The sequence below is a fragment of the Centrocercus urophasianus genome, unplaced genomic scaffold, assembly GCF_019232065.1.
Source record: "Centrocercus urophasianus isolate 14NV4802_14NV808 unplaced genomic scaffold, USGS_Curo_1.0 seq_11, whole genome shotgun sequence".
Lineage (NCBI taxonomy): Eukaryota > Metazoa > Chordata > Aves > Galliformes > Phasianidae > Centrocercus > Centrocercus urophasianus.
Genome location: NW_024884253.1, coordinates 61,850,941 through 61,876,553, shown reverse-complemented (window position 1 = coordinate 61,876,553; position 25,613 = coordinate 61,850,941). Strand labels below are relative to the sequence as shown.

Here is a 25,613-nt window from a genome sequence, read left to right as displayed (position 1 = left end):
GCTATAAGGGCACTATAACACTGTGTCACAGCTGGGTGGTAAATGGGCATGTAAAGTGTCCAGTCCACACGAGTTGCCAGGTACTCACATTTCCCCATAAAAATGAAAACAGTCTGCCTGGGAACTCCCTGACAGCATGAGGTGTTGCAGTGGAAACTAAGTATGAAATTGGAGAGAAAGGCAGATGGAGTTGCCATTCATAAACATAGTACACAGCTTATTGGGAAATACAGAGAGCATATTAGATATATGTATATCCAAATAAAGCCTAAACACCAACCACTCAGTATTTTAGTGGTCAGAGGAATCTGATTTTAACACTAGTTTTCTGTGTCAGAGACCTGTTATGTCATATAAGAGTCCCACATGCTATCCTAAAGCGATATAATCAGTGGGTCACTGCAATGTTTTCTTTTTCCAATACAACTATTCACAGAATTAATTTTAAATATAAATCAGATACTTTAATCCTTCGCACATGTAGAAAAGCTCATATAAAATCTAGTAAGACTTGTCAGGCCATTCACTATTATGATATATCAGCTATGCTTTGCGAGACTTCTTTCTGCCACCCTCCCTTCCCCATATATGTAAATGTTTGCCTTACAGAATACAATTACTGAAAAAACTCAGTTGAGATTAGATTTCAGTTATAATTAATGACGAATGTGTCAAAGTATTATGATGTTTATCACGCTGCTTGCAATGCAATTTAGTGCAATAATACTAAGACTTGCTATGTGACAGTTATTCAGCATTTAAGTCTTCTTAAGAGGCTCTGCAGAGCATCCTGAATGCTAACTATGGGAAGATTGTTATACAAAAGCAGCTTCAGGCAAAACGTAGCGACAAGTTGCTAGAAACCAGCAATAGCTCTTAAATCTTATGTTATCTACAAGATGAAATATAATAATTAAATGATCTAGACATACTGTAAAGCTAATGAGAAATCCAAAGGACAAATTTAAAAACTTGCATTAGTAGGGCAATTTGGCCATATGAGGAAAAAAAGAAAAACTTATTTGTTTTTTCTGATATAATTTCTTAAAAGATTTCTTCCTTTTAAAAGTGTTCATACACACAGAAGATGGGAAACTAAGATCTCAGGGGGCAAAAAAAAACAAAAAACTTTGGATGCCATAGACAGCTCAGGGTATCTCACATAAGTCTTAGCTGCCCTGACTTTTCTTTTTTCCCTCTCTTTGTAGTCACTAAATGCATTTCCTTTCATCTCAGATTAGGTTAAAGAAATTTTTCCCCCTCAGGGGATCCCTGTTGAATGCTTGTGTGTAGGTTTGTGAGACTCATAGCAGGACTTGGGGTGTATTCACTGCAAGTCTGCAGTGATGAGCCACATGCCGGCCCACCTCAGTGCTTCTCCTGATCACCTCAGATTTGAGTGGTTTTCCACACGTTGCCCATGACAACGAAACAATCATAACTGATTGCTGCATGTCCTGATCGAGAAATTAGCAGGCATAGAGGGAAACAATAAAGAATATGCTCATTCATTTTGTATTGATAAAGGTTAAAATGTTTTAATGCTAGTTCTTTTCTTGATGCACGGAGTGACTTTTAAGTGAACTAGTAGTAGAGAAAAACAGTTCATTTAGGAATGCTGTTTTCAAATTGCAACATGATGGAAATTCAGACTTAAAGTCAAAACTGCACATAAGGATTGGCTTGCTTTAAGTTTTCACTACACAATAGCATTCTGTCAATATATCTCAGAGCATTTCAGTTCACTAATGTGTTGTAATTTCATCCTGCAAAAGTCAAATATTCTTCAGAGACTCAATTCTACCCTCTGACTAAAAAGCACAATTCTCCACAAGTTCTTCTGAAAACAAACCAAATACGTAAAGAGCACTGAGCTCAACAGCCATAAAATACATATAATCTTGCATTGAGTTCTACCATTCCTGTAGGAACAATTCTAAAACATCATTTCATTAGTATAAACCTATAGACATATCTATTACTAACATCTCGTTACTATGTCTGGAATGTAAAGCAAACAAACAAAAACAACTACAATAAAAACCTCTAATTCCTGTTGAGTTATAACTTCTTCAGATAATCGATCATCTATGTTTTAGTAACAAGCATGTGTTCTGCTTTCTAGCAGACCTTAGCTACAGACAAGCAAACTTGCTCTTTTAAGAGTACTTTGTGTCTAATATTGCCTATTTTTTTACAGAAAGAACATATCTGATAATACATTGTCAAGATTTCACCTAATGCAGACTTGCATTTACTAAAGTTTTTAAAGGTACATTTGTTATTGGAATTCAGTTCTGCAGATAAAATGTTTAATAAAACTTGACTAATGTCTTTGTTCAATTAGCTACCATACCATCAATTGAAATTCTGGTGTTCAAACTCACTGGAACCATTTCAAAGGCTCCTTTGAGAAAAACATCAGTGAGGTAAGTGGAAAATTTTCAGGAGGTATATCATCCTGTATTGGCACATCCATCATCACAAAAAGCTTGGAAAATTTTAAGCGATGCAAAAAAGAATCAGCATTTTTTACCACCTTATGTCACCATAATAACAAATGCAAATACGTGAATGGATGGAAGATAATACTGATTATCCACGTTGACAGATACTGCTTAGCCACAGAGAGCCTGGCAAAAATTGACTTGAGAAGCACTAGTCCCTGGTCTAAAGAGTGCACATACAGATTTAAGTGTGAGCCCCAGAATCTCTGAATCATTGCAGTGACACCCCTCTTAGCAGCAGAATGCTCTACAGCACTCACTTCTTCTCTATACCAGAGGATAGTTGTAACCATGTATGGTGTTTGCACTAGTAGGATGAGACAGAATCATAGAACCACAGAATATCCCAAGCTGAAACGGACCCATAAGGACCACTGGGTCCAACTCCAGGCTCCACACAGGATCACCCCAAAATCAGACCATATGTCTTGAGAGTGTTGTCCAGATGCTTTTTGAATTCCAGCAGCTCACTGCCCTGGGAAGGCTTTTCCAGTGCCCAAACGCTCCCTGGTGCAGACCCTTTCCCTGACCCCCAGCTGCCCTCCCCTGACGCAGCTCCATGCCGTTCCGTCTGGCCCTGTCACTGTCACATGCAGCAGAGCTCAGCGCTGCCCTTCCGCTCCCTGTGAGGAGCTGCAGCCGCCATCAGGCCTCCTCCCCTCAGCTCCTCTGCTCTGGGCTGAGCCAACACAGGGACTTCAGCTGCTCCTCAAATGTCTTCCCCTCTACACTCTTCATCAGAATGGCAGCAAGTTCCCTGCTTTAGCTTAAATCATGGGTATCAAGAGAGGGATGGTGCCCAAGGGACTGGCAGGAGCCCATACAACAGTTCCCACCATGTCCTTCTGGAGTGTCAGTCAGAAATCACTTTGTTGCCTTTGCTTGCTGTTTTGCCTCAAAAAAATAGAAACTACTATTTCTCAATTAAAAATAAATAAATAAATAAATAAGGTTTTCATTAATGTCAAGGAAGTCATCTTGACTTCCTTCTCTTCTTAAGGGGAAATATATGACAGTTGTCTTAGTTTAGAGTTACAGTCAAACTCAATCCTCACAAACCATCCACTGCTATGAAGAAATGTGACTTAGGTTACTCGAAATTTCTTTCCCATATACCTGTGAGGTACACGTGCTCAGTGTTTATCCTGATTAGACCAAACTGGACATCTTCCAAACCACAGCTCATATTCTGAATCAGGGCAGCCAAGCATTCAGCTTGGGCAGCTCCCCTATGCTACCCTGCACAGGGCCAGCTCACTGCTACTTCTAATACCTTTCATCCTTACAGGAACATTCCTATAAAGAGATGATAACGAAATACATGCAGTATCCATTAGCCTAAATGCAACCATAAGTTTCTCATCTTCACATGCATGTTTTCCTCAGTCACTAGCTGAAAACAAATCTTCATAAAGCTCTTACTGAACTTTTTGCAGTGTCCTCATCAGGCAGATGAATATTATTCTTCCATTCAGTGAAGGCGAACCGAAGCCTAAAAAGGGGAATGCTGGGGTCTTTGTTCTGATATACTACAGGTTCCTTTTTCAGGTGCTACTCTTTTGCCAAATGCTTGCAATGTTGGATTTCAGAATTTAACACTGGCTAGGGGAATAAAATCCACAGCTACTTTCAAAAACAATGTTAAGTAGCAAAGACACTTCCTAAATTCAAACAAATAAAAAGATTATGCAACTTGTAGAAGAAAGATGGCCCAGATCTCTCAAATCCTAAGAATGGCCATTAGTTATAGGTTATTACTCCTTAGTGGAGTCAAAGTACACCACCAGACTGCATCCTAAATAAAGAACAGCAGATAATCAATATTATGTACATCTAAGATACAAAGCTGTACAGAGAGATGGCGTAACAACAGGATTTTATCTGGAATAGAACAAGAATTCCCTAGAGTAGAGAAAGAGAAAATATTTAGTTTCAGCATCTCTGAAAAGCACAACTAATATGACTGTTAAACACGTGAAGATTGCTTTAAAGTACCAAGGGACTATTTGAAAGCAACATAAAGAAGATACTGTCAAAAAAAGTAATGCCACCATACAGACTGTACTGTACTTAAGCTCTATTGGTCAGTAATGTTTAGAGGCATGTGACCAAATAACGGGCTCTCGTTGGCATCAGTTGAGCACTTCACAGCAGGATGCAATGTGGCACCACAAAGCATTTCTTAGCTTGTAAGATGTAAAATAAACAAATAATCATTTATTTACTAGATACTTTTTTCTTTTTCTTTTTTAAAAGGGTTGATAAATCCTTCGGAAACAAGACAGCATAGGTGCAGTTGTTGAGCATACTGGATACATTTCTACTTGCTCTAAGAGAACACAGTAAGCTAGCATTATTCTAGCTGTTCTACCTCCTTAAGTGCTTAGACACATATTAATTAGTCCATGGCTAATATTTATGCCAAATAAGTTTTTGCACTGATCCCTCCTGGAGACAGTAGGCCCTCACACAGCTCTCTAGAACACTTCATACATATCTTGAAAAGTATCTATTTTTCTTGGGTTAGCAGAATATCCATCAGACACACCTACTGTGTAAATGCAAATAAACTATGCTTGCTTCAGCATAGGTAATTTATAATTAAGGAAGTAGCGCTGTTAGAAGTGAATAGTCTCTAGCCTAACAGAAACTGACAGAAAATGGATTCCAAACAAGAAAATAAGTCTTCATGTGTGAGGCTAGTTTTGAAGTTGAACGAGCTAAACTGCATCATTTGTTGGTGAGAAAACATGCTGATAGGACAGTCTCAATTTAAGCAAAATATGTCATAAAGAACAGAAAAATCTGTATTTACTTCCAATACAGTCAGCTAAATTCTCATTCTTCAACAATGAACACAATGTGGCAAGAAAAAGCTAGAGATAAACTAAATTGAACATAGCGTAATTATATATAATTGTAATTGAACTAGTAATTCTTTTTCTTAATTTGAGTCTTTATCAAATGTCTGAAGAAATATTTATAATGTAACTGTTATGCACAGTGGCACTATCATAATTCACACTGCAAATATAGGGCATTTTTTAAAGCTTTTCTTAGGAGTGAAGTATCATCAGGGCTTTGCAAAACAAAACAGAACAAAACAAAAACAATGGAGAGAAAACAGAATAATGAGTCAACATTTCACTGGGATAATCTTACAAGGAAGATCATAAAAATGTAATTTAAAAAAAGCCCACAAAACTGTCACTAGTATTTAGTCTGAATGTCAACATTTTCTAGCAATGCTGGGTTTCTGCAAACAGGATTATTACTGATGCGTATCATATATGCCAAGAAGGTCTTATTCTCTTATGATGATGCTGTAAGGAAATGCTAAAAGGGAAAAGACAAACTTTGAACTTTTCATAAAGAATTCCTCATTTTAAATGGTAATCAAATTGCCAGGGTGAAAAGGATTCAAGGTTTTATCTCTTCATTGACTATTTTCCCCTCAATTGAGGAAGTAATTAAAGTAAAAATACTATGACAGAATGTCGGACATAGTGTAAGGTAATGCTGTCTTCTTGGATCTGCCCAGAGCCTGAAAGAAGACCCAACAGGGATCTGCGCCTCCAAATGTATTTGTGGTTGTTTAGATAGGTACATTATTAAACAAACATCAGAAAACACAACAGACATCACGCCTCACTGAATTTTAATTGCCTGAGGTTGCAGAATCAGGTCCAGCTTTAAGTGCAAGATGCAGTCTAAAAATCAATCATTAATGTAGACACTGTTCACCTACACTGGGTATATCAAAATTAAAAAAAAATAAAAATAAAAATAAAACAGTTCTAAAATGATACTGCTAAGTGTACTTCTTTTTCCTAATTATTTTTAGAATTAGGAATTGTTCAAAGATGCATTATAAATAAGATTATCTTACTTTCCTCCTGTGCTGTTTAGGTTAATGTCACACAATGACTGTCAAGAAAGTCTTACTACTTTTTTCCTTTATTTTCTGCAAAGTGAAACAGATGTCAAAGATATTTTCCCCTATGGAAAAGAAAGAAATGGTACTGTCACTGCTTTCTTTTATTCTTTCTTATTTATTTTTTTTTTCGTGGAGATTGGTAATACATTTTGTAATTATTTCACTGTGGGATGTCAAATCACTGTGGTATATGAAGGCACAAAGTCTCTATTGTAATTGATAAGTATATGTTCCAGTGCAAATGAAGTTACACTATGCTTTGTCTTAAATTTAAGAACTGAATTTGATCGCTGCAATAAGACTATTCCCTAGAAATCAAACTTTGTTAGAATTCCGTTTTCAGCTTAAGGAGAAATGGACATGAAGCAGAAGGCAGTGTCTGGGTGTTTATTTTCAGGAGAGAACTTACCAGCCTGATTTAACGGTGTCTAAACCTTGTAAGGCAAGTTCTGTAAGGAGTGGTATATTTCCCAGCTGTAGCAGTTGGAGCAATAAATCAGGTTACTGTAACTCATGAGCCTTGCCTCACCTGAATTTTCAGACTGTCGTGACAACAGCTCCCACATCTTTCGAGTGCCACGGGCAAGGATTTGGCTCAGGGCTTCTGGTTACATCACCACATGCAACCTACAGCACAGGCTTAACGTTGCTACTCCTCTGCTGCTAAAATAACAGAGGTGGGTACAGTGTATGTTTCCAGTTTTTCCCTAATGAAACTTTGAGATCTTGTCACATATTTAGGTTTTAAAATGGAAGTGCACTGGCACAAGAAAAGTATAAGCAATATTTTCCTATTAGCACTCTGAAAAAGCAGCATATGCCTGGAATGTTATCAGTGTGATCAATCAGCTATTACCACAGAAAGAGCTAAGGATCACATTTTTTATTCTCAGGGCAGTACCGCTCAAAGCCTGTTTGAACCACAAGGAGCCTTATAACAGTCACCCTATGACAGGTTCACTGAATTGATACGCTGATGTTTTCTGTACCATCAAGTTCTTCCACTGCTTTGTAAACTTAATCTGTAACTGAAATCAATACACACCTCAGCGCAGCTCAGAGAAATGGTGAAGAAGCTCCTGTTTTTATTTCCTCCTCCTGTCACTAGGAGCTGGGCCAGTGTCCCTGTTACCTTGGGTGTTAACCAAAGCTGCTATCTTAAGTATGTGCTGAGGAAGAGGGACAATTTAAGGGAAAAATGCCCATCATGGAACGTGTTATATCTATCCATGTGGTTTATTATTTGGTCAGTAACTCCATGAAAGAAGTCAGCAGGGCCATAATCTTGTTCTCGTCTGTGTGTATATAGTTTTTCTTTCTGTACACATAATTTGCACCTTAAAAATGTGTTGTCAGTATCATTAGTGGACATAACTACAGAAAGAGAATAGTGCTCGTTCTCCTCCCCCTCCAGGACACCCACACATGAGCTAATTTGGCAACCCTGCCAAATGCTTTTACACCTTTCAACATGCCACTACAGATAAAGCATGAGCCCCACTCACTATTTAACTGTGGCTGGGCTTGTTACATTCCTCACCTACCTGGGGAAAAAAATGTTTCAAAAATCTCAAATTAATGGATTATTAATCTTTAACTGGAGAAAGAAGCAGAGATAAGAAAAGTTTACTTAAATAAGATGTTCTGCTGAGAATTCTTACGATCATATACATTTTTAACGTTCCTGTAGCCATTCAAATAGCTAAAGGTAGATCTCGTTGGCTGTTAAAACTGCTTCATTAAGTACAAAATGATCTCTTCAAGATTCACGTTCCCCTCTTTAGCTCATAATTTAAATAAACCAGGCTAGGATAAGAAATCTTCCCTTATCTTCGACTCACAGTTCTGATTGCCAAGCATTTGTGTTCATCAGGCAGGAAGGGAGATTAAATGAGAACTTATTCAGTACTCCCTGCATGACAGAAGTATGTGGTAACTCACATTTTCCTGCACATAGAGGGCAGAAATGAAATCCATATTTGCTACATTTTAAGCACAGTTATACTATAAGGTTGATTCATCAAACAATCTGAAAACTTCATACAGATGATCTTAGAAATCTACTGTGGCACGCACAATATTACGCTCAGGATCTGGTGATATTAACAGCAGACATTATTTTCTGTATTCATATATATTTCTGTATTACAGAAACCTTTAGAGAACATAAAATGAATGCATCCTGATTCTATATTCCTAAACATATTTCATATGAATGTAGACTGTGAATGTGTTCATACCATGGACTTTACTCTGTGATAGGAAGAAGGATTTATAGTAAATATTTAGGAGGTCTGCTATAAACTCACACAAAGACAAGGACATTGTCTTTGAACAAGAGCAGCACAGTACAGCTTGAATTTGCATTTAGTACAGAAGCTGAACACAGTCCAATGTCCATTTTGTTTACACATTACATTTAGTTTACACATACAAAGAAAATCATGGACGTGCTAAACATTCTCAGAAATAAAACCATATCGTTAAGACAAAAAGAGCTTCATTATATTCTATTACTTAAAACATTTTGCTGACCAAGTCCTTTATAGATGTCTGTTTGAAAGTTAGCCATATCACAGCATTTAGTCATGCAATCTTAGAATCGTTGAAGTTAGAAAATATCTCTAAGGTCTAGCCCCACCACCTACTTAACACCGATATTGCTTAGTAAACTTATGTCCCTAAATATGGCACCTACATGTTCCTTGAATACCTCCGGGGACAGTGACTCCACCACCTCCCTGTGCATCCTGTTCTGGTGCCTGACTGCTCTTTCAGAGTTCTTCATAACATCCAACTTGAGCCTCCTCTGGTGCAACTTCAGGCCATTCCCTCTCATCCAATCGCTATTAATTGGGAGGTCAACCCCACCTTGCTACAACCTCCCTTCAGGTAGCTGCAGAGAGTTACAAACTCTCCCCTGAGATTCCTCCAGACTAAACAATTCCAGTTCCCTCACCAACTCCCCATAAGTCATTTACTCCAGACCCCTCACAGCTTTGCTGCCCTACATGCTCCAGGACCTCAATGTCTTTCTTGTAGTGAGGGGCCCAAAACTGAATACAGCACTCAAGGTGCTGTCCCACCAGTGCTGAATAAAGAGGGATGATAACTTCCATGCTTCTGCTGGCTGCACTAGTTCTGATACAAGCCAGAATGTCATTGGCCTTCTTGACCACCTGTGCACACTGCTGGCTTACTTTCAGCCAAGTTTTAACCAATACCCCCAGGTCCTTTTTGCACCACACAACTTTTCAGCCACTCTACCCCAAGCCTGTAGCGCTGTCTGGGTTTGTTGTGAGCAAAATGCAGGATCCAACACTTGGTGTTGTTGAACTTCATCCCATTGGCCTCAGCCTATCAATCCAGCCTGTCTCTGGATCTCTCTGCGGTCCTCACTAAAATGTAAAATTGCACTTAGCATCTTTAGGTATGTGTGCATTAACTCACTGCAAAGCCACCACTCAGCGACTGAGAATGGGAATAGTAACATCTCAAATTCAAAATTCAAGGCAGTCAAAACAAGCAGGCAGGAAGGTTTCCTCAGTTATTTGTCTACTACTGGTAAATCAACCACAGTTATTTGCTTATGTGTGTTCTTATATACACTGACATACATAAAAACCCTAATTCTTCAGAAAATGCCAGCCAAAGGGCATGTGCCTGCTTCTACTTGTTGATCTGGTTTGATCATCACATTCATTAAATGCCAAGGGCATAATTCTTATGAACAATTAGGGAGGCAGTTTGCCTGCTCATCCTCAATTCAGTAGCAATTCGTCTATGAAAATCAACTAGAAATGTCTAGATAGTGAATCAATGATAATTTGTGTACTTTTAATTGCTTTAAATGATTAAAAGGGATTAAATTTGGCATAGAGAAAGTAATCAAAGGTCTCCTGTTGAGTCCAACAGCAGATAAATTGGACCAAGAGGTCCCTACACAGCAGTTCTGCCACTTTCATCCCAGTGATCTTACGCTATTCTCATTTACTGCAGCACATTTCTGGAAGCCTGTGAATGCTATTCCCAAGCTTTTAGCACAACAGAGGACAACCTCTCCAGGGGTAAAGGTGCTGTGCCAGCAGAAGACTATAATAAAACAGGTTAGAAAATGCAAAAATTTGAAGTCTTGAAAGCCATGGTAACAAGAATGAGAAAATGCGTTGACCTTGCAAACACTACAGAGCAGTGCTAGTACCAAATTGTTAGAAAATATGCAACTTTTTTGTGCTGTGAAAATATGACCGAACACTAAAACTTACATAAAATACAAGTCACATGTAAATTAAAGGTTAATTATGAATTTTCAATCAGATTTTGACTGAAAGATGTCTGCTTTTTGCATTAAGAAATGACCAACAGTTATGCTTTCCCATGAAATATTTGCATTTCAGTGAAATAGCACTCAAAATTTCAACAAATGGTTTTAACAGTACTTCTCAGAATGAGCATTACAGAGGTTCTGGTACTTTCATGCAACAATTTTAAAAAGAATAGCATTCCACTACTTGTGATTTATTTAATACCTCTAGAAAGATGAGCATGTATTCTCAGTGTATAAATTTGAAACTAAAAAGTGCATCCAAAAAATGTAACGTCTAGCTACGGAGAAAGGAAGAACAGGAATCACAATCAGGGAATATTCCTGCACTGCTGGGTAGTAGTGCAGTATCCAATCTGGGTATGCACAGTAAGATTTTTCATGCAGCAAGAAAAAAATTTAGGTGTATAATAATAAAATAACTGTGAGCAAAAGTTTGATATCCAATCACAAAGAGCACTTCCAAAAGGCAGATTTTGTATATGACACCTACAAATTCTCAGGAACATCCAGGTCATACAGAGGACCGTTTACAAGCAATGAAAAGCAAGGTACTTTTTAGGATATCCACTGAACCCAACAATACTAACGTAAACCCAGAAACAATGATAAATGGATAAATATGAGGGCATTTTTTCATAGCCAGATGTGCAACATTCAAAAAAGACAGGACCACAGCTACAGTCATTTTTTTTTCTGACACATGGCAAAACAATGTACACTATCCTTATCATCTTACACAAACCAAGCCAGACCACTGGACTCAAAATGCTAATGTCTTAGTTACGGGTGCTTTCTAAACTACACTGGCAGTCAAATCAATATTAAATTCATTTCCTTAAAAGAAAAAGCCTCATATGTAAATATCTCATATGTAAAATCTTATTTTGAAAAACTTCTGTCACCCAGGGATATGATTTGAACAAGATTAGAATGGAGTGTTCAAGTTGACACTAGAAAAAGGTTGCCGAACCCTTATCAATCAAAGATGACTAGAAATAACTTACTGTCCACATAATGGTATAAGGATTATGTTTTTATATGCATGTGCACGCTTTGCAGAGTTTGAGAAAAGCTTATCTTTGTTTTATCTTTTAACTTCTGTTTCTTAAGACAAACAGAGAAAATCTACTACTAACAGTAGCTCTAGTTCTTTGTTTTGATACGCTATTTCTAAACTAACTCTTCATGCAAAATATAGGAAAAACATAGATGTGCAACAAGATAAAAACATAATCTAACATGAACAGTAGCCTCCTTTAATACTGATCAGGACTTCAGCACACCAGCACTCATTTACAGGATGACAGCAGAAGAGCTAAAAGAAAAAAAAATATTCCATAGGTTGGGTTAACTGGGTTACTGTTACTTAGCTATAGTTTGTCTTGCCCAAGAAGACAGACCATGCTAAATCTGTCGTTTACCAGAACAGAGTGCCATTTTTCCTCATGTAAACTGGTCATATATTACTGTATATATCGAGACCTATCAAGACAATTCTAATTTAGAACAAAGTGAGTGCTAAAGACAGTTAGATTCATACTAACCACTTCCTAGCAGTGGATGTTATGAAGAAAAATCCATACAATTTATATTGCTGAACTCACAAACTGTTGACATCAGCAGCAATCCAAAAATGAAAAAAAAGGCCATTTCAGACTACTACCTGGAAGCATAACTGCAAAATGTCTGCCATAAAGGATAATGTAGGAGATACAATCCACTCAGCCTAAGTACTTTCCCAGCTGTAACTCTAAAACTTTTTATCATAAAATTCACCAAAAATAAAGCTATTTCAATCATTTGACACAGCTATTAAACCATAGCAGATGTTATTTGATAATATAAATGCCTAGATGTGGAAAAAGTGGATTATAATAATGCTAGAGAATCTGTCTGATTTTTTTAATTGAACAGACTCAAATGTGGCAGCCAAGTGTTTAATCAAATTGGAGTATTTCCTGTGCCTGTAAATTTTTCTTATGCGTGAAAGTCGGGAAAGATTATTAAATCTTTTTTTTTTTTTTTTTTCCCCCTCAAGAGCCTTAATATTTTCCTTTTTCTTCTGAATTAAATCTATTTGAGAATCCTGGAGATGTTTCTTTCACAGGTTCCCATGAGTACAACTGCCAGATGCACTCTTGCATACATTTGACTAGTATGAATATGAAAAACATTAAGAACAAACCCTATGTTTGTACTTGTAATCTTCAAATACTAACCTGAATGAGCTTATCTAAACATTTGAAGGACTCTGGCTTCATATAGACCACTTTTCTCAGTAGTGACCGCTAAACTTGTTAAAAAAGTAGCTCTCTGTAACTTAGCTATAAATAAAATATAAAAGAAGATTGATACCACATAAGAAGCCACATAATCTGAGTCATAAAATTTAAGACTGTTCTGTGAGTCTTCTGTTATTAAACAGACCATCCTTTATGGGCATTTCATCTTGCTGTCATATTACAAATACGACTTTATTTACACTGCGAAAATATATCCTCTTAAGTGACAAGATTTGTCTCTGATGCTACTGACAAGTCTAAGTCTGATCTTCAAGAATACCTTTCAAAAAAGAGTTTTGAAGATTGATACGGAGTGAAAGTCACTGTACTTTAAAAAATACCACTGAAAATGAGAATCTCCTTTGAAAGTTCAGGTATATTGTTGCCACACGGATATACGATTGTATGTTTTAATCTCCTTCAGTGGAAACTTTGGGATTAAGATCATGGATTTTGAGAGGTCCATACACAACAGACTGAAAACCACTGAATTTTAATACCTTCTTCCAGAAAAGAGCAAATAAAAGCAGCAAGAAGGGTTAAAATAAACTCGTGACACAATAATGCATTAGAATGTTACAGAAGAAGAAAAGCTTTCTCATTTTCCACCAGGCATTTTTGAACGTAACCTTACCATGAGTTTCAGCTGGGAATGGGAATATTTTACCACTGTATAATGATTACTAGAATTGAGGGCAAAATTTAAGAGGAAACAACCAATTTTCCAATAATGTTGGAAGAACTCAATTTGGACTGCATTCAGCCAGTAGTTATAATTGCCAGCCACTCTACCAATTAAAAGCTTGCCATTCTTTCCTGCAATCTTCAGGTATTTCGCTTTGTCATTGTTAATTAGGAAAACAAACAAACAAACCAAAATCCCAAAGAAGTACATTACTTACAGAGTTCAATAAGACAAAGCTTCTCTTTCCAGGTCAAGTGAAACTTTCCACATTGATCTGTAGTGATATTTTCACAATCTTAGTATTATTTTGACAGAAATGTTCTGTTCTGCTTTTTTTTGTTTGTCTTCTCTGAGCTGCCTTATCCACCCAGCTCTGCATCTGTCCTTTCCCCAAGACCTTAGCATCCATCAGGCCAGTGGCTGATGCTGAGCTGGTCAACCCTTTGCTACACTAGCAGGAATAGGGAGTGGGAAAAACCCCCACTAATGGCTAGAAAAAGCAGCAAGTGCTTTTCTGGGGAAGGATGGAGGATGTGTGGAGGATTTATTCTTTCTGCAGAGATGCAGCTGTGTCCATGAGGGGCCAGGAGTACAGCCAGCAGGTACTCCTGCCCTAGCTCAATGCTTTTGCACATCTGCACTCTGCAAATCAAAATTCCAGTAATCCCAAAGGAAGCAATAAATTTCTATAGCCAACACGGAACAATTTCAGCATCACTGTGAAAGCATTTAAAACACACACACACACACACACATACACACAGGACGATTTAGCATGTAAGAAGTAGGTTAAAATACTGTTAAATATATAAGTTGACCCCCTGACACTAGTCATGGCTCTTCAGTAAGTCTGCCTTAACTTCTGCTTTTGTCTCTAAGACTTCTGCAGTCAAACAAAGAGAATTATACTAATTAAACACTATACCATGGAGTATTTACAGCAATTGCTGTTCTTGAGAACTGCCTGAGGTAAAAAGAGAGAGCAAAAGCTCTAATTCCTGTACTTTGAAGTGAATCAATGCCTTAACATTATCTGAACAGGACTTGCATGTTGTAAATACTGACTGGGTCAAACAGCTAGTCTCACCCTTTTACGTGATAATAGCAAGAACAAATGTTAAGGGGAAAAAAAGTGTAATTCTTATGCTGAACAAGCTACCATTGTTTTTTCTCATATATCATATATGTAAATCAATCACAAATGTAAAATCTGCAAAGCACAAAAAACCCACTATGAAATAAATTTATTACCAGAAAATGCTATAAAATCCCAATAGCTGGTGCTACAAATTTATAAAGTTTCTCAAAGAAGACTTAGGGCAGGGGTTTGATTCTAAATTTGAGTCTAAGAAATCCCTAGGGTGAAACTGTATCATGACAACTTGCTCACCACAATGACTGCAAATAGGCCTTCTAGCTCAGGCAGGATTTGCACTGTATTTGATCAAAGGCAAAAATGAAGCCCTGGTATAGAACAGAATTTCTTTCTTCCTTGCTATCATCTCAAAATACTTTATATTTTAAGACCAATCCATTTTATAATGAGCTCCAAATTTTTCTTTTATTTAAAAATGCATGCATTCTAGCATCCTAGCAATTCATAAGGTTTATTTCATAAGTCAATAATTCAGTGCCTGTTGTATACTGGGATGGAGACTGACATCAAATTGCTGGTTTATCAATACAGATTGATGCTTGATAAGATTTACATGAACCTCTGAGGGCTGGGCACATTAGGCATGTGACTGCTACTGGATTTCAGGGAGACAGCTTACTTCAGCCTTCTTTTAAAGGAGAAAATTTAAGAGAGAAAATTACTTCTTTTAAGTAAGAAAATTTGAAGTACAGTCTATATATCTTTGAATTTGTATTTTTTTTAATTTATTTTTGCTGAATATTGCTAAAAAGCATGCAAGATCTACCATTCTCCCACCCCAAAAACCCAATTCCTACGCATATACCCCAGTATTCATTTCCATGCTGTAGATTGCAGCCTAGGACAAAGATACTCCAGTGTGATGAAACAATTTTCCTGAGAGGCAATGTAAATTGCCTGGCACAGATGCCTCTCTGCTGAAGTAACCAAGTAGTTACAGCCAACTTTGCACTTGGGGAGGTGCCTGTCTGAACCTCTGTGGGAAGCAGAAGTGAATCAAGAACAAAAATGATCTCAAAGGATTACATTCGACTTACCAAAGTATAACCTTCAATTTATTCTAGCTATGTTGAGTTTTTGGGCAATAAAGCAACTTCATTATTGGAAAAAAAAAATTATCTAGAATATTAGAGTACAAAAATGATATATGAGTGCCACCTCAATAGTGAGATAAAAAATAGAGCAAAAGTTTTTGAGTATCAAATACTGAAGAACCTTGCAGACCATGGCAAAAAAAAAAGCCAAAAAAAAAAAAAACAAAAAACCCACCACCCTGAAAATGTCAACTGTTCCCTTCTTCCCAAGAAATAACAAGACAAACTGTTGGAAGCTTTCTAGCAGGTACACTTCAGTAGAGAAGGGAAAAAGGGAAGGTTCTCTTCAGTCTTCTTACAGTTACTCAGAAAGCAAATATTCTCCTCCTTCACAGCTCTTGCTTTGAGAAACAGCTGTAGAACTTTTCAGAATTAAATTCCATCAATTAAGTAAAAGTCTTTTTTCTGTCTTTCCAACAGGGACAGCATCTGTGAGACCCCTACCCAATTCCACCCCATGCCCTCAGCATCTCATCTCTATGGGACAGTGGCACTTAAGAGGAGGTAGAGCTGACATCTTGGTTTCCTGTTGCCCGTTCAGGCTGGCAAGTCCCAGGCAGTCTATCAGGTGCAGAGGCAGCCTCGCAGTGAACACCCATTTGAAATTAGATGAAGACCCCTATCACTTCCCAAATACATCGTCTGAAAGTTATCACTTCTGTTTGAAGGGATGGTTGTTGAGGAATTTTTTGGATTTAGAAATCCTTCTTAAGTGGTCCTGTTTGGAGATCTCAAAAAAAATCTCAAAACCATGTAAGGACCATAACAATATGCTTTGAACTAGTAATACTAGCACCATTTCAGCCACTTCTCACATTAAAAACATCCTATGGATGGAGCCCCAAGGGTGCGGGAGCCTGATGACAACGCCAGCATCAGTAGTCCAGCCCCTAGGTGATTTCTCAGTATTGTGAAGAGTTTTAGTGCAGTAAATCAGCATTTTCTACGCTGACAGAAGTATGCAATAAAACACAAGAGACAACTTCAACCAGGAAAATCAGCTTTTTACCAAGGGATTCTAGAGACGTTCTACATCAGTTACCCAGACACACGGTATTATACTCAATCCCTCAAAATGATAGCTGTTCTTGGGAACCTAGTAGTAGATCCTTTGGATCCTAACTTTCTGGCTCCATTTTCCTGTCCTTTCCCTTCCTTTCAGCATGGACAAGCTCAGCACGCAATTGAGGATCCAAACTATGTCATTACTTACACATCTGCACAAGTACGCAGACTCCATCCCAACTCTATCTCTACCACAGTTCTCCACTGAGGTACATGGGTGCAACCTAATCAAGCTCATTTCCTGCAGAACTTTATGGATCTCATCTTTTATTGGCAAGTCATATACAACAGCCACTGAATAACTTCACAGATAGAAAGTTACCGCATCAAGAAAATAAAACACCTTTCCTACTGCTCTGGTTAAGTACACTGCATCATAGATTACAACAGTGTGGCTGCTGCTCTGGGACTGTCAAATCATCCAAGCAGAGGAGACAAGAACCACTAAAATTGGTCAGGAAGAAAATCAGGCCATGTGGATTTTCAAAGATGTTGAAAATGCATTTGGAAATGAAAACCACACAACAGCTCATACACTACTAGACTACAATGCAGATATCCAATTTACAGATAACACAACAGTGCCTCTTCCCTTAGTCATAAATTCCAGAATGATCAGATTCTGAATAGCACTCCCAGATACAAAAGAAAAAATAGGACAGATGATGAATATTTTATCACTGAATTCTTGCTATATATAATCATATTATTTTATTATCTCATGCTGCGGGGAAAAAAAACAACATGGGAAATGAGGCTAGATTTGTGAATGATAATAATAATTTTTCAAGCTGTTTGATACAGGGATGAAAATACAATAAACATGATTTTAGAATTTGATATAGAAAGACTGGCTATTGATATGAAATGGGAAAGTATGACAGTGATTTAAGGGTATTAAAAAAAACTAACAGTCTGAAATAAAATAATTTATATAGCAACAACAACAACATAAACTACCAATAACACCAGGAAAAGCTGTATCCATTAAAACAAAAGGTAACAATTCTGACAGTTCTGGGAAGGAAAATGAATAAACATCCTCATTATACATCTCCACTCAAGTTTCACCTTGACTCACAAAAAGCCATTATCTTATTACATTGCACTTTAATTATGCACAAGGGATGCCTACTGCTGAAAGCATCCAGACATACATATTTTAATCTCCTTTTCCAGTAATATTTGTTAGAATGCAGGTTTCCTTATAAATCATAAAATCACAGAATGGCCCAGGTTGGAAGGGACTTGTAGGGTCATCAAGCTCCAACTCCCCTGTCACAAGCAGGGCCACCAGCCTCCATATCTAATACTGGACCAGGCTGCCCAGGGCTCCATCTAACCTGGCCTTGAACACCTCCAGGGTCAATCTGGGCAGCCTGTTCCAGCACCTCAGCACTCTCATATTAAAGAACTTCCCCTGATATCCAGCCTAAATCTTCCCTCTCTCAACTTAAAACCATTTCCCTTTGTCCTGCTGTTATCTACCTTTTCAAAGAGTTGACTCCTCTCCTAAGTACCTAGGCTCCCTTCAGGTACTGGAAGGCTGCAATGAGGCCACCCCACAGCCTTCTCTTCTCCAGGCTGAACAAGCCCACCTCCCTTAGCCTGTCTTCGTAGGGGAGGTACTCATAAATTAGCTCACAAAATGAAACATTTCCATTTGTTCACTTCCAATGTTAATGCAATACTTTAAAAAATCTTTTTTCAAAAGAACTATTTTAAGAAACCAATCTTTAGAAATCACAGAGATGTATCTAAAGAAAGACTGAATATGGAGCTCAGCAGTGGTGCTCAGGATCAACAGTGGGAACACAGAAGTCAGAAGAGATCCCAGAGGGTCTTAAGTCTCAGCTCCTGCCCAAAGCATGTCCAGCTGGAGCTGATCACTAAATGTCTTCCCAGCTGGGTTTAGACACCTCCAAGGCTGGAAGCTCCTTTCTGCAAATTAGCTGTTCATACAAGAAATAATGATTTGTGTTTTAGACACTAGTGATGAAATGGAAACATGGCCACAGATAAGGTAATCATTAGCTTTGGCCAAGATGGCTGGCTTTCTCATTTGAAATCTAGTAGATCTGTTCCTACCTGCTTTGTGTGTTTTATTATTCGGAAACAACTTGAAAGATACACTGAAGCAAAGCACCACAATGTCTGAATAGGAAAAAAGCCCATATGGAACAGCATGGAGACTACTGATTGAGGCTTTCAATGCTATCATTTTTTATTTTTACAAGAAATGGTTATCCTCATTCCTTGACCTATCTTTGAAAATGTCAGCTTCTGTAGGCAGGACTTTAAGCATCCAGAGTTCACAAGGGATTATGGACAGCATCAATAATGCTCTAAACACAAACTTTTAACAATTAGGTTTTCAAATAAAAAGCAAAGGAGTAGATAAAAACAGAAGTAAATATCAATATACGAGTCAAACTGAGTGACACTGGTGTCTACCAGGAACTAGTATCAATCACATGTCTGTGTCCAGGTGTCAGATTTGATTATATGTTAGGTTCCCTCAAACCAACATTAGACACTCTGCTCTCAGCCTGAGAAATTCAATTGGATAAATTTCCTTGTTTATAACTCTGGCCTAGAAGAAGGTTAAAGCAGGCCTTTCTTCTGACCCAGTAACAAAAAAAAAAAAAAAAAAAAAAAAAAAAAAAAGCCCTTGAAAATTTTGGGAGCCTCAAATGCCTGAATGACTTAAAAGCAGACAACCTCTGAAGACTCTTGAAAAAGAGATAGAGCTTCCTCAAGATTCCTGCATACCTTTCCAAAAGGCGTAAAAGAAGAATTGAGATCTGTCACGTTTATCAGATATTTTCATCTGCTATGGAACATCAGGAGTTATGTGTCAATTATCTCTAGAAAGCTACTCAGAAATTAGAGTCTACCCAGGTCAAATTAAAGCAGGCTTTCTCCTTGACTTGCAAGTGATATTGGCACACCATAACATCCCACATTTTTGTGCCCTTTCCTTCTGCTGCCCAATGAGTAATTTTGTTGCACTTAAAGGCCTTTTTGGTTTAAAAAAAAAACAACAACACAGAAGCAGAACTCAGAACAATAATATTTCCCTGTTGTTTGGTTTTGGTTTTTTTGCTTGTTTGTTTTTTTAAATAAGTTAAAGGATTAAATGGCTGTTCACCTACCAATTTTCATTTCTAAAATAATATGTAGCTTTGTACTTGAAGAGAGCCAGCTTAATGGAGCTAGCCACTACATTTACCACTCCAGAACTGAAACACCATAGCAGCACTCATTGCACGTGACTAGGAGAGGTTCACATACATCAAGCATAATGCTCATTATTACACAAATACTTGAAGAACAGGCATTTACATCATGGGAAATGCTGGACTTTGTGAATACAAACCCATAAACAAATGTAAGGCATGACTGGCTGTATTTATTATTTCTCTTTTTCATTTCCAGACACTCCTAATACTAAATGTTGATCTCAAATCTTCCCTTTGTGCAGACATATTGGATGTTGCAGGAAGGAAGCTCCTTCTCTACATTTGTGTAAGGTGATCCTGGCTTCAGGGAGAGAGGCAGAAAGATCAAGTATCACCAGCAGTAGTATTTCAGTATGCTAAAGAACTAGGGATGTTAACATATCATCTTGTATTTCCTTATCTATTTCTGTTTCACCTCCTCTTAGGTATCCTCTATCTTCAGCAGGAGAGCTTCACAGCTTCTCCAGAACCTCAGTCCTAAAATAAGAGAGCTACAAATATTAGTCCTTCGTAATTCACCTTATTGTATGTGTTACTCACATAAAGCTTCTACTAAGAGTAAGTGAAATCTATGGCCCTTACTTTCCATTTTCCATTTGGGTCATTATAGTGTGACCAATCATGGCCTGTCTGCTCCAGGTGAAGGCGTTCAAGAACAAATCAGGGTTCTGTTGAGCACCTCATGTAAAATTTAAAAAACACAAGGATTGACTTTTATGTCACTGGATAAACCCATACAGTTTTACCAGTTGTGACAACGTAGATCAAAGAAGGAAGATGGATATTTCAGATAACATCTTTTAGATATGAAAATAAGAAGAAAACAGAGTTGGATGAGAAACGCCTATCTAACTGCATAAAGCAACACAGTTATCAGAGAGGAGTGCATGCTCCAACACTAAGACATTTGTCTAAAGCAAACAGAATAAACAAAAAGCCACGAGTTTTGTTAAACAAAGCCTTACCTTTCTGCTATAGACTTCTTTGGGAAGTAAAAGTCTTCTCCTGCAAGGTAGGCAGCGGCAGTTCCACCTCCAAAATAGGTTTTCCTCAAGAGGGGGGCAATCCGGTTGTTTACCAGTAATGCTCCTAAGCCAGTAGGGAATCCAAAGATTTTATAGAATGAGATGGGGATAAAGTCAGCTTGGTGAACTCCCAAGTCTAATGGAGAGCTGCTCACGTATGAGGCTGCATCTAATAGAACAAACCACTTCCCTGGTACTTTGACAGGGCAGAATTTTCCAGACTTTATGTCTTGTATCCATGAAAGGGGATATTTGGTACCAGAAAAATTGCTCTGAGCTGGATAAGAGAAAAGATGAGGTGTTGTGCAGTTCTGTTCTTCAGCTGGTAACCAGTCTTTCTTCCATAACATCTTACCCTTTGGTTTTACTGGAACAGATAATACATTCATTGAGGCAGTTATGCCCCTCATACCCACCACAGATGTGTGGCTATCAGTGAGGTAACAGAATCGACTACTCGGTTGCTCTGTGCCTTCAGGTACCCACGGGAATACTTCTGCTACCAGTTTAAGTGCAGCCGTGCATCCAGATGTGAAAATGACAGTATAATCTTCAGAGGTAGTGTGAAAATGTTGTAATATTCTGCAAAATGAAAAAAAAAAAAAAAAAAATCAAGTTATTTTCTGATTTTTCTGTTTTATTACCATATGATATATTCTGTTTTTCCTCAGCAGGAAAATTCTTCTATTCTGACACATGATTTAAATGCAAGTACTCAGATTTCAGCAAACAGCACAATAAACTTCAACAATTTTGCCCACAGGTGAATTTTTCACATGCTACAGTGAAAGTAGTTGAGTTCTTAAGGATAGAAGCCAGTTTTGCCTAGCTGTGAACAGAGTGGTCCAATCCAGTCCAGTGCCTCAGTGAGATCAGAATCAAGTTTGCATATTATATTGTACGCTGATCCTGAGGAGATAGGTCAGTTTTACCTGAAAATTATTTGTGGCATTAGTGCGTGTTTGTTTGGTTGGCTTTTTAATAGCTTTATTTGGTTAGCTAGTTTACAGATTATTTGGATCTGTCAGAGTATTCTTCATTCAAAAAGCATACAGTTTTGTTTCCTGTTTATAATCTAATAAACAGAAATCTAAGAAACAGAAGACAGTGAAAAACAGATTTATGCACATAAGGCTATAATCTTTGTTGTCTGCAAAGACAGCCTAAACCAGACGTAACCAACGTCACCCAATGAGCCAGAAGAAAACTTAACCAAGGTGTTTTTTTGAAGCCATACACCATATGCTTGCTGATGCCCGGTGAGCACTGAGTTGGCTCTAAACTATCTTCTGTGAACCAGCATCTACTACAGTCTTTGGTATCCAAGCACACTTGTCCATCTATTACAGTCCCCTAGTGTGCAAGATAGACTGACACCAAGTCTGTGCAGAAGCTGAGGAGCAGCATTAGTTCAGTTGCTTTCCATGCATGATATTCTGATGAACTTTGTCCAAATGAACTTTTATAAAAATTCTATTAATATTAACAGGAAGCATTTAGGAGGCTTGGGCAGATGAAGCAGAATGAGCAAAACTGATCCAGAGCATAAATATTACTACTCAGAAGTGTTGCCTGGTTTTCAAGAAAAGCAAGATGTCAGAGGATTTCTCCGTGCACCTCTTCTGCTACTGAGCATTTCTGTGAACAAGCAGCTGCCACTCTAATCTATGTAATTCTGAGGTACAGCCCTGCACTTGGGTAATCTATACACTCTGGCCCTCAATGTGCATCATTAAAAGTTCGCGTGTTTTGTGTAACAGGAGATTCTCTCACAAGATTGAATGTTTAAATACTGCATTTAAATGTAAGTTGTTCAACAGGTACGTGACAAATTCAAGCTAAAATTTCTTCAACCACAGAACAGTAGAGATAAATGCCTCAGAATTTTATGTGTTCAGTATGAAAGGCAAATATTACAGGCAAAGAATGTAGAGCTGGATGTGTGCTGCAATCAAAGCTCTGACACTGAAAAAAAAAATATTGTAATGACTTTCATGATTAGGACCAGAAACCACTCTACAAAATGATACCGACATACATTTGTCTGCTGTAGGAAAGTCTTACTACACTAGGAAGTACAGGATGCAACAAATGGATTCATATGCCCAATGAAACTTGACTCAGAGCTCAAATTTTTGAAATGTGATACAAATGTCAGGTAGTCTGTGTTTCCTGGAAATAAAGAAGAAATTTCAGATTTTGTGAAGGAATCATCAGGTTGGGGATTTAAGCTTTAAATGTTTTGAGGAGTCAGTCTGAAAGAAGTCAGAGAGATCTTTCTGAAGCAGACCTGCCAGGTATAGCTCCAGCAAGAATTCACAATTCTGGACATTGCTTTTAAAGGGCTCTTCAGAGAAAGCAGACTTCCTCTTAAAATTCATACACCACATTAGGGATGAAGACAGGGACGATCACAGCAGTTGAGTGTAGGGCATTAAGCTGCCTACCTGTCTCATTCATCACTGTTGCTGAATCATATCCTCTCCCCTCACCTGCAGCAGCTGTGCAGCCTCTCCTACCACCTCCCACACTACAGTCTGAGGCACATGTGCATGCCATAGGGGATAGCCGAACGCAGGATCATGAAGCCTTATCCCAGAGAGCTGCACTTTGGCTAGCTGTAGGTTTGCCACTTAGACTCATGCCCTGAATTTCAGCTGTGACATAATCTTGCCTTTATTCTTGTTTCCTTGCAGAGAAAAGATGGATAGCAAGGCAAGCAAGAGTCCTAACCTACTTTTCAAGCAGGGTGGCATTAGACTGTTTTTTAACAGGGGAAAGGATTGAAAGGCAGGTCAGTAAGATGTTCAGGTCTTTGTGGTTGTGGACATGATTTGTCCCCATCTGGAGTACTATGTCTAGACCTGGAGCCCCCAGCACAAGAAAGACATGGAGCTCTTGAAACAAGTCCAGAAGAAGGCCACTAAGATGATCAGAGGGCTGGAGCACCTTTCCTATGAAGAAAGGTTGAGGGAACTGGGCTTGCTTAGCTTGGAAAAGAGAAGGCTCAGAGGAGACATGATTGTGGCATTCCAATATTTGAAGGGAGCATATAAACAGCAGGGGGAAGAGCTGTTTACAAGGGTGGATAGAGATAGGACAAAGGGGAATGGTTTTAAACTATGAGAGGGGAGGTTTAGGTTAGGTATTAGGAGGAAGGTGTTGTGTTTTGTTTTGGTTTTTTTTACCTTCTGAGTTAAAAAAAAAAAAACAGGTGATGGGAGCAACCTCCTAATACACAGCATCCTTTCATAAGAGCAACCTGAGAAGAGCAGTAACACAAAGCACACTGAAGACAGTTATCAAGTCAGTTCCTCTTTTAGCTTCTCTGCTTTCTTTGCTCTCCTCCTCAGCCAGCCTCTTTGCATCACACAGACTTAGGGGGAGGTGAGACAGAGCTAGGCAGAAAGCCAAACTTTACTTGGGAGTAATAATCTGCAGTCTCCACAGGAATTGTACCGACTTGCCACAGCACTTAATCTGACCAAAAGACACTGTGAAATGACAAGAGCTGGGATGCAGGAATGGTGGACTGGGATTTAATAACGGGATGCTTTTGCCTAACAATGAATATCAGAACCAGTGCGTACTTTCCTTAAACATTTTCACAACTATACAGAACAATAAATATATATATGGTTTTTTTTGGTTCACAAATAATGACAACTCTATATTTAAGTCACAAATGAGAGACAAAGCTCATGCACATCAGTAGTGTTTTAACTACATCCAGTTTGTAAACATTCACATTTAGAGAAGTTGAAAGGTATTGAAATATAACCCACAACATAATATTAATGTGTTTATTTATTCAGTTCAGTACCAGAAAGTAACTTTCATAAAGGAACAATGAGTTACATTTCTAAATGTCTTCAGTAGGAAATAGGCTCTTCTGTGAATCTCTTAAGGTATCTATTTGCATTTGGGGGTCTCTAAAAGTGTCATGTAATTGCAATGACTCCAGCACTGGCAAAAGAAGTAGAATTTTCAAAATCAGATATTTGGCTAGAAGACTTTTAACATTAAAAAAGGAAAATAAATAAATAAAGGAAAAACAACCGAGTCAGAAGCATTCACTTTTTGAGAATGACTTCTGATGTGCAGAGCAGAAGAGCTACGAGCACCTCAGAATGAGTTTTATAAAACAAATGGCACAAACTCCTGAACCAGAGCAGCACTGCTATGATAAAATCAGGATACTTCAGGACAGAAAACTGCAATACCTCTGAATGACTTCTGCAGCACATGGTGCTACATCCTGTCTTTTGACGTTAATATTTGGAAGCACTAGCT

General features: G+C 38.0%; 1 protein-coding gene across 1 annotated transcript in view; it reads right to left on the bottom strand.

Annotated features, from left to right (window-relative positions):
* Positions 1 to 25,613, bottom strand: part of MOCOS (molybdenum cofactor sulfurase) — a 210,083-nt gene that overhangs the window by 107,946 nt on the left and 76,524 nt on the right. The window contains exon 4 of the mRNA XM_042839828.1: positions 21,261 to 21,902. Coding sequence (XP_042695762.1) covers positions 21,261 to 21,902 — 642 coding nt within the window. The remainder of the gene's footprint in view (positions 1 to 21,260; positions 21,903 to 25,613) is intronic.